This window comes from Phalaenopsis equestris, unplaced genomic scaffold (assembly GCF_001263595.1).
Source record: "Phalaenopsis equestris unplaced genomic scaffold, ASM126359v1 Scaffold000761, whole genome shotgun sequence".
NCBI lineage: Eukaryota > Viridiplantae > Streptophyta > Magnoliopsida > Asparagales > Orchidaceae > Phalaenopsis > Phalaenopsis equestris.
Window position 1 is genome coordinate 3,916,334 of NW_018165201.1, and position 10,700 is coordinate 3,927,033.

A 10,700-nucleotide genomic window follows, 5' to 3' on the forward strand; every position below is an offset into this window, starting at 1 on the left:
ATGGTGCCTCTTTTGGGCTCTTCTCATACAACCTGTGTGTGTGTGTGTGTGTGTGTGTGTGTGTGTGTGTGTGTGTGTGTGTGTGTGTGTGTGTGTGTGTGTGTGTGTGTGTGTGTGTGTGTGTGTGTGTGTGTGTGTGTGTGTGTGTGTGTGTGTGTCTATGTGAGGGCCCGAGGTGAGCACAAATAAAAAATGGGCACACGATTAATTACAAATAAGAAGATGAACACATAATCAATTACAACTATTAAATCTGCATCGATAAAGAGAAATTCATCATAGTTCTATGCATCCACTAAGATTGAAGCTTGGTACTTCCAAGTTAGAAACCAAAACAAACCACTTGACCCAAGGCCTGCTGGTAAATAATTATACAAAAATGAAGAATCAATAAGTTGAACACAAGTAATTGGATAAGGCTTAAAGATACAGACTAATGTAAAATTAAACTTACTGCATAACCTGCAAAATCATGAAGAATTTGACAAAGTTACAAAAAAATGTAACTATGGTAAGGAATCCATACTACAGCATAACAAACAAATGACAATTCTATGAGACACTGATTGCTTGTATTAGATAAAAGCAAAGAATTTGTCAGAGATAAAGGCTTAATGGAGCACTAAAAATTTGCACCTCTTTAGTTGAGATAAGCAAAGGAAAAATCCACAAAAGCTTACTAAAAAACTGTATATGCATGCTAATAAAATGCAAGGATCATCAAAGCATATCAGTAGTTGATATAGTATAATTATTCACCCATTAACCATAGAAACTGTGGGATTAGCAATAGTAAAAATCAATTAACCATAAAAAATGATAGGATTTATCAGATGGTTTGCAAAAGAAGGCATTGTATATAAGATGCTTCAATTGTGCGCCTCAAACTAAGGTTTACAAAACATGCCTCAAAGAGCTCCTTTATATGTTTATTTAAAAACAAAATAATTATAATATATCATATAACATTATAATATTAATATTAATATACTATATTAAACTTTTATCGAACAAACCTAATACAACGCCAAGAAAAAAGTCAAAAGGTAGTCTAATTATCATGTGATTACTTGGTTGTTTTGTTGATTGTTATTTTAATTTCAACTATATTAAATCCAATGTAAACTAACATAGGAAGCAAGAAGAAAAATATAATGACTGAAAAGGATTTGGAAGATGCAAATGAAGAAAAATTAGAAGAAAAAATAAATTCATGTGATGGCTATTTGAAACTAGTAAAAATGATAATGAGGTCGTTGGGAATCTTCATCCTCATGACATATTTAAATTTTAAATGAGTTTTTACATCGAATATTATTTTAAAATGTTATTTTATATTAAAATTTGTAATTTATGTCTTTATGGCGATGAATTAAGTAAATATATCAATAGTTTGTATTGTTATAGATTATTTTTAAATGGAAACTTATGACTTAAAGGGCCTCTTGGATTATCTCTAGCCTCGCAAAAATACACCCTCTTCTCAATTTCACCTTTTGAAACCTTAAATGAAGACGAGATCAAAATTAAAGAATGAGATCGATCAATTATGATCTTTTATCAAGTTAAAGAAAACTGGAAGGAAAGAAACAAAGAAATGAGACCACTCGCCCACATTCCACTTGCAACTTTTAAGAAAGAAAAATTCAGCATTATTCACCGCATGTATTCTCGGTACAAAGTTGTGCTGGCCAACATAGATAGTTTTCAAAGGAGTTGTCCATTTCACATTGCCTTTTAAATTAACGTAAAAAGATACGAGCCACAAATTAATAAGGCATTAGAATTCATCTAACCATGTCTTCCACAAGAAAATAACTTTTGATAAAAGACGCATCCGTAGAGAAACATAAGGACTGCTTCATGGCAAGTTTTATCTTACCAGTTCCGTTATCCACCTGTAAAAATAACAAGAGTTTGTGTTCAGAAACAAATTACAAATTGAGAAATCAAGGCAATTCTTACGTAGATAAAACTTCAATGAACGCAAGGCCTCACACTGACTACATGACTGCGAACTGATTGCCCAATGTAGAAAGCATCCAAAAGACTGCCAACCCCATTAGCAGTAGCCTTGGAGACATGCCCCAAAATAAAGGTTGAGTGATAAATAAATTAAAAAAATAATATTCAAAAATGGAAAAAATTTCCACCTACTCTAATCTTTGCCGAGAATCCAGTCAACCGTCCCAAAAAACGAACAAAGCAACCTGTTTCAATTATGTTATTGATGTATCCCTGTGGAAAATAATTTCAAAAGGAAACTATTAATGAATAAAAATAGAACAAAGCGTCAGAATGGAACCGATTTTTTAATTACAAACTAAAAACTTACATGGACAACAGACAATGGATGCATATGAGTGATATCTGAAGGAATGTCCTCCACAAAATGTACTAAAGAGTATTTTGCAGAAAGAATTAAATTGCTGCCATCGATATCTGCAATGAGTTTCCCAAAATTAGTCTGATAGAGCTAATGCAAGTCAGAGACATATTTAAACAGTTAATCTTAAAATTCAATAGTAACTAACACTGCAGATTCTTGATTCTTTTCCACTCTCACCATGAGCCAGATCGAATTCTCTCTCAATTAGAGACTAAATTCAATTAAGCGTATTGAATTTAAGAGAAAAATAAAAAAGACGATCCAGTCATGGAGATCTTCAAAGAGAGTGGTCATCACCAAGCATTTAAAGAAAAAAACAAAATTCTTCGAAAAAATTCTTACAGTTGGAAATCATAAAAAAGGAGGAATTATAAATATTGCATGGCCACGAATGATAAAATACATCAAAAAAAAATATATATATATATATATATTTATATATATATATATATATCAAGGTTCAGAATACACAAAATTGCATGCATACCTAGTACCACAAGCTGATCAAATGCAAATCCAGGCCTCAACAAGGATCTCAACGATGCAACTTGCCCTGAAAGATGACTATAGGAGTTAAATATACAAAGCAATAATATATGTCCCACAAATAAAAAGAAATCTCATAATAAGATACCTTGATGGTCTGCCAAATGTTCGTAAGTAATTAAACCTTTGAAGTGCTTATAACTTTTAACACCTATAATAACCACAGTAGGAGTTAATTTATCAACAACGCCGCCAACAATGCTACCCAACCGCACCATATCAGCGTCACTAATCCTGAGAACGAAATTTTAAAAATTTAACAGTAGAACAATTAATTGATTGATAAAAAATAATGTTCAACTAGAGCTATAACTCAAAACGTGCATATCCTTCATAAATAACAGATCTTCTCGGGGCTTGAAAAATATGAATAGTATGTTACAGAAATTACCCATCAAAAAGCACCATGTATAACTCATTCAACTAAGAAAATAATGATTTTCATATAGACCGAAGCACAATTCAAACAAAATCGTTAGAATAATTTGTTATTGACCCCCTTCAAAAAACAGAGAAGAATGATTACTTTTCCTCTTACTCCTAATCATAACAAGGGATTATTTATCATAAAATAAATACACATTGCAGTTTTTTTTACCAATAAACTTCTTCAAAATATTATACTCAATAGACGTTTTCTTCCCATTCAACAAACAAAAAAAATCCCATTAAATAAAATTTCACGAGCAAAAATTTGCATACAAAGCGTTCAAATCTTAGCTTTTATTTAACATATTTCACTCAAAAAATTTTGCTTAACATCATCATCACTTACCATCTACTGTTATTACTACCATTTAAAAACCTATTAGCCCAATAACAATTGTGATCATCCAATCCAAATATGTTCTCTTCAATGATTTCTTACTGGTGTTCTTGCATACATAGAATTGTTATGCACACTCAAAACAGAAATTCTAACACAAATTTATTCAAAATTTACACCCAAAAAAAAAAATCTCTCCAAGAAAATGAGGCACGCCATCCTCTAAAAATGTGAGCAGATTGTAGTTCCCTCTCAACCACGGTTCCACTAATAATAGCATTCTAACATTGTGAAGCATGGAAAATTTTCTCTATGGAGAAAAAAAACATTAGTGACCTGCTTGCATAAGCTGAAAACCACCACAATCAATCTCATCTTCTTATCCCAACTAGTAGGGGATTTTCATAATCAAAAAACCAATGAATAAAAGAAGTTTGCATTTGTGCGTGTACGAAAGTGCACATGTGCACATGCGTGTGCGTGTGTGAGTGTGTGTGTGAGTGTGTGAGTGTGTGCGTGTGTGCGTGTGTGCGTGTGAAAGCGCTGAATGGGTTGAATAGGTAAGAGAGGGACCTTTTAGGAGAAACCACAAAACTGACATGAATAATTCGTGAAGCAGAAACAGGGCTAATAATCCGGCATTTAACAACCTGCTCAACATGATAAACAGCATTCGGTTCACTTCCTGGGTCCAAGCCCAACTCTGATCTGTCAAACATTTAGTAAAACAAAGTTAGAAAAAAAAATGAAATTAGGTAATTAAGTAAAATATAACAGCCCATAAACAATTTCACACAAACTACAATACATGTCCATTTATCGTGTGCAGAATGAAAAGAGAGTACATGCGCCCGGCATGGCTATGAATGGTGAAAAATAATTTTCTTATAGCACAAATGAAGAATTAAATAGAACATAATAGCACAAAATATTTAGTCCTTTTCTTCAAAATCAGAACAGCTTATCACAATTAAAGAAAATTAAATAATAAACTCGGCCAAAAGCAATGCACTTGAAATATGAATTTTAAAAAAATATGCATTAATAAGATTAATTTTTTTAATTACTTATATTGAAAAACTTATTTTAGATATGATATAATAGTTATATTGACACCTCTAAATTTAGAATAAAAATAATATGGCAACTGAATTATAGCTGCTAAGCATGAAACTCATCCATTAAACCCTTGCTCCCCTTTTCAACCTCCCTCTGGCTCGCACTTTGTATTTCTCTCTCTCTAAACTACCTGCAAACCTAAGTAAGACCTCATTCCTACATAACTTGGTTCACTTTCTTGTACCAAGCAGTTTGCTTTTCTCATCATTCATAAAATCCGAAAATTAAGTGTAAAATCCTACAACTACCAAGCGTTCTTAGATAAACCCATAAGAGAATGAAGGGCATATCAAACCATTGAAGAATAAAGAGGCCTATCAAATTGACCTCGTAACTAATTATCATGTATGATTACAATTAAATTCAAGAATAAATGAAAGGAAACCTGAAAAATCTCTAATGGCTTTCTGGCTAACAAGAAGTGGAACCTTAAAACAAAACTGGCGCAAGCCCATAATTTGACTGGTAGTAGGATGTAAAGAAGTCATTGCACCTACAAAAGACAAAATGTTTTCTTCCTCTAAATGTGTCATACTCCTGAATATATACGGATGGAGGAACTCCAATAGATTCATTAAATTCATGAAAAAATACATCTAATAAATAGCAAACCAATCACTCTTTAAGTGCCTTCTCTACCTTTTAACTTGAAAAAGGGAAATGACCAATTAAGTTCAAGGAACAAAAAGTAAATATCTCAAGCAAAAATTATACTTTTATTTACTTTATCATGTTGAAATTAAGTACTATTATTTATAAGGAAATTAATATTTTTACTCAAAAAAAGAATTTTGTTTAAAAAGTAGTTGGATAAGTCTGACGAGTTTAAAATAACATTCTCAATCTTCTTTTTGTGTGTGATAGTACCTTCACCTGCATTTCTCTTGTAGACTTAGCCAATGACCTTCATCACCTACAATATCCCCTCAACCTATATCCATTAATTGTCACCAATTATATCACAATAGATAAAATAATAAAGTATTACAAATCCAACGAGTATTTTCTTTACCTGTTTAGGACACCTATGTCTAGCCAATGACCTTCACCACCTACGATATCGCCTCAACCTATAGCCATTCATTGTCACCACTGATATCACAATAGATAAAATAATAAAGCATTACAAGCTATGAATAACTAGCCTTTTCTTTACTTACTTAGGGCACCTATGCCTAACTTACCTTTAGGAATCATTTTATCATCAAAAAAGCATAAAGTGCTAAATAATTAACCAAGTCATTTTACTCCTTATAAACAACACTAACCACTTTAAGACGCAAGTCATGAATATAAGTAGTGGTTTCTTATTCTTACAAGCTACAAGCTAGTAATCCCATGATCCCCACCACCCTTGAAGATCGGTGAAATGTCAACCTTTAATAAATGCATCAAAACTATGTGAGACAACTAAATGTATTCACAAGGTAAAATCTCTTCTCTACATCCAAATATCATTACTCTTTCACGGTTTCATATATGTTAACCACTATTTCTACATTGTCTTAGTTTCAATTTATCATTTAGCATCAATACAACATTGCAATCATCTTTGTAGTTCATGTTGTGTTTGTATTTCCATTGCCCCATAATAATTGGACAGGATTGGTATCCAATTCATTTCAAGTGGATTTGGATGGAATCCTTAGAACTTCGTTTATAAGGGTGTGTCAATTACATTCCATAATTATGCTGAAGAACAAGTTCTTTCCAACCTAACAACTTGAGAAAAAATTGAGACCTCAAAAAGCTACCATATAATCCAAGAGAGACTTACACCAAGGGGATCTATAATTTGGAAAAAGGCCCAATTGGAATAACTAAGGTTTTATCAAAGTGGTTGTCCAACATGTTAAAATTTGAGGTTAAATTTATGGCAAATGAAAGAGTGACTTAAGTAGGAAATGTCCCCATGAACTTTTTCTCCACTGATCTTCTGCTTCTCTACTCTTCCTTCTGATTTCAATTATTACATACCACTTAAGTTCTCCCAAAATTTGACTAACATCAAGGTGAAGCTTCATTAAAGGCAAAATCGGTTTCCACTATCAAGAAGTTTAAAATCAAATAATGGGGGATCAAAAACTGGATTATTTTGTAAAAGGTTTTCAACAGCTATGGATAAAGAGAGAAGAAGTCAATGGTCCCTACTTCACCTAGAACTAAAAGGAAGAGGAATGGAGAAATGGTAGTTATTGAAGTAGTGTAAGTTTTAAGAGAAAGGAATTAATACTTCAATCAATTCAAACTTGAATTTTAAATTATAATTTGAACCCTCCATATAGAAAACTAAAAAACATGTAAAATGTCAATTTAAATTCAAAGCAAACGAAAAATAGGGCCCAAACCCAAAAAAAAAACTGACAAGCCCTTACAAAAAGAATCATAAAGAAAAAGTAGAAAAAATTCAAGAAGTAAGCAAGAGATTCAGAAATTCAGAATCCCTTAAAAGCCTCCATATGAAGTGATTGGCCACATTGAGTTCGTAAGTTTTGGTTATACTCTATATTATAAGTCCTCTTCCAAATAACTAAAATATAATTCCTAGGTCTTGACCGGCCTTTTCCTTGCAAAGCTTTGGAATTGCAACTTAATAAAATCATCTAGAACCACTTGGGCTACAAACATCATCTCATCCTTCCTAAGAAAAGTGATTGCTTCCAAAATATACTACATCCCTATCCCATAAATGAGGATTCTCCAAAAGAAAATGATAGACATCAAATGGAATCATGTTGCACAATAACTCGATAATTCACTAGCACAAAGTTCAACACGAGTATCATTCCACACATAGCCATATAGTGACCATCAATTTTAATCCACCTTAGAAGATACGAACTTGAGCACCATGTGATGTGCAACCCCAGCATTTGAATCAAGCAAAAGAAACAAGATTCTAGTAATTACCTAATTCGTGAATGACAATAATCACCTAATTCAGTCAAAACTATTCAGAAGGTCAAAAATTATTCAGAAGACTTCCCAAAAAACACTTCATCTTGAAAGAAAATATATTTTTTCAGATAATGTTGTAAATAAAGAACCTAATAGTGGGACCAAATCTGTGACTCACGCATCATTTCTACAGTAAAATGTCTGAAATTTAAATAACCATCATAAAATTACTCTGTAAAATATATAATGCATAATCAGTTCTTCATGTAACATTAATTCCTGATAATAAAATTTCCATGAAATGCTCTTCATATAGAAAAACGGTAAAAGAGTTGAGCATGCACAACTTCATAGAAAAATCAGAAAAAAACTAAAGGGAAAAAAATTGCTAACTACGCAAACAGTATCAATAGTATACGATATGTAGATAGCAAAGACGGTGACTAGTAGAACATACAATGAATTTAGTTTTACTAGCAGATGAAATCTTAAATCAATCATGTGTCAAAAATCAAGCTTAGTAAACAAAACTTTTTAACTGGCAAGAGTAAGCACAAATAAGAAACTTTGTTCGACCAGAACCAAGAAGAATAATAAATAGCAGATATGCGGAATAAAACTCTAGGAGCTCAAAGAGAACAGTATCTAACCTTGGGGCAAAGCCCAAAATACCATTATAAAATTTGAGATAACAACCATGGTTTTCAATTTTGGTGATCCATCCATGTGTAACTAAGCCCTCAGTAGCATCAGCGTGGGAAGCCAAAATAGCAAGCTTTGATTTAACCTGAAAAGCACAAGAAAACAAAAATTAACATTCTCACAAACTAAACAAAACAAATGAAGAATTAAAGAAGGAATGCAAAAGCATCATGGAAATCACATCACAATGGCTTGTGCGGCACAAAATTATTTGAAATCATATATTAAGAATATCAGTTTATGATAAGTTGTCCCGAATGCATAACAAAATTAACGCACAGAAGTACTTGCATAAAAATATTAGAAAACTATCCCATCCTAAGAGCATGCCAAGAAAAAATCAAAGAGCCGCATTTCTTCATCATGAGAGTGGATAACGCAATGATACATTTCTAGTTTAAATCTCAACCTAATCAGAATGTTTAATATGCAAAAATAACACAATTAAAAAAAAAAAAAAACTGGGCATCTTCAAACGATGAAATAACACGCATTCTTTTATGATTTTACATTATTAGTCTGAACGGATAGCATGCCTCTATTTTAAATACTAGGGATGGGGTAAATTTGTGCTCTGTTACAGGAAATGAGGATTAAGTTGTCGAGGTGTGTCTGCGATGAAAATAAGGTTGGGAGAATTAATTTGTAATCCCTTAAATTAAGAGAATTAGAATTAATTTGTAATCACTTAAATAGAGGGAATTAGAATTAATTTGTAATCCCTCAAATTGAGGGAATTAGTTAAATAGTTTCCAAATTTAGGAATGAGTCAGTTTCCTATTTTTTCTCCTTGTAATCTCCTATATAATACCATGTATTATCAATTCAAAAATAGAAGGAAATACAAAATTATTTTCTCTCATTTCTGATTTACCACATGATATTAGAGCCAGGTTCCAAACCCTAGAGAATTCCACCCTGCAGCCGCTGATTCTTTTGTCGTCGATTTCCTGCAGCTGTTACCTGTATCCCCTTGTCGTTGATTCCTTTGCCGCTAACTCCTTTGTCGCTGACTCCTTTGCCGCTGGCACCTCCCTACAGAAATTTTAATCAGATTCTTGTCTCTATGCACAGGAATTTCAATTGGATTCCTGTTTCTATGTCGTGAGGCCTCCCTACCCAGCTGGTTTTTTCTGTGCAACCGGCTATTCTTCAGTCTCTGTATCTTGAAATTTTCTGGGGTTTCGTATTCTTCTTCAAGCAGCCTTCATTGTTGTGTTTCCCTTCTCTGGGCTTCCTTTTCTGCATATTCCAGCCTTAATTGCTGTGAATTTCTCTTCCCCAGCATGTCAATGTCCGAAACCACTGTCTCCAGCAATTCCAACCCTTCCAAAGAATCCAATGCGGTTCAGAAAATTGGAGAGTTGCAGAATATTCGGGCATCCAACAGATTCAAAGGGAAGAACTATCTCAAATGGTCCCAAATTGTCCGCACATACCTAAAGGGCAAAGGGAGGCTTAATCATCTACTTGGAACCAGACCAGAAAAAAAGGATCCAGCCTCTACTGCATGGGATGAGGAGAATTCCATGATTATGTCCTGGCTATGGGATTCCATGGACCCAACGATCAGTGACACTTGCATGTTCTTGAATACCGCAAAAGAAAATCTGGGACTATATCAACCGAACATACTCGAAGGCCCGTGATGTTGCCCTTGTGTATAAAATCAGAGAAAAAACCAGAGCCACCAAACAAAGAAACAAATCTGTCACAGAGTATGCAACCCTGTTGCAAAATCTTTGACAAGAACTGGATCACTATCGAGTAATTGAGATGAAATGTTGTCACTTTGAAGAAGTTCATTGAGAAGAATCGGATATACGATTTTTTGGCAGGATTGAATTCTGAATTTGATCATGTTAGGATTCAAATCCTTGGCAAGGAGGATACACCGTCTCTAGAAGAGACAATCTCATTAATCCGAGCAGAAGAAATTCGAAGGAGTGTCATGCTAGAACGACATACTATGGATGGGTCAGTCTTAGCAGCAAAAATAAATCAGGAGAAGTCGAAGAATGATCTGCCTAAACACTCAGGTAGAGATAACCAAGGGAAGAAGAACAAAGACAATCTTTAGTGTACTTATTGCAAGAAACCAAGGCATACAAGGGAGAAGTGTTGGAAGCTGAATGGTAAACCTCGAAGCCGAGAATAGGGCAACAAAAGCCTTAAGCGCATATGGCAGAGCAACCCAATATTGAGGAAAATTCAGCAATAGGGGGGTTCAGCAGTGAAGAAATTGAGAAATTGAGAAGCTTGTTGGGATCTCTTGAGAAG

The 10,700-nt window shown here is 33.5% G+C and overlaps 1 protein-coding gene across 3 annotated transcripts in view; it reads right to left on the minus strand.

Moving 5' to 3' along the window:
• Positions 1 to 10,700, minus strand: part of LOC110030907 (rRNA biogenesis protein RRP5) — a 74,447-nt gene that overhangs the window by 30,780 nt on the left and 32,967 nt on the right. For all 3 annotated transcript variants that reach the window (XM_020733888.1, XM_020733887.1, XM_020733889.1), the window contains 8 exons: positions 8,369 to 8,505; positions 4,275 to 4,409; positions 3,024 to 3,169; positions 2,877 to 2,942; positions 2,336 to 2,442; positions 2,158 to 2,238; positions 1,999 to 2,073; positions 1,797 to 1,898 (listed from right to left, as the gene is read on the minus strand). In XM_020733888.1, the coding sequence (XP_020589547.1) occupies positions 1,797 to 1,898; positions 1,999 to 2,073; positions 2,158 to 2,238; positions 2,336 to 2,442; positions 2,877 to 2,942; positions 3,024 to 3,169; positions 4,275 to 4,409; positions 8,369 to 8,505 (849 nt within the window). The remainder of the gene's footprint in view (positions 1 to 1,796; positions 1,899 to 1,998; positions 2,074 to 2,157; positions 2,239 to 2,335; positions 2,443 to 2,876; positions 2,943 to 3,023; positions 3,170 to 4,274; positions 4,410 to 8,368; positions 8,506 to 10,700) is intronic.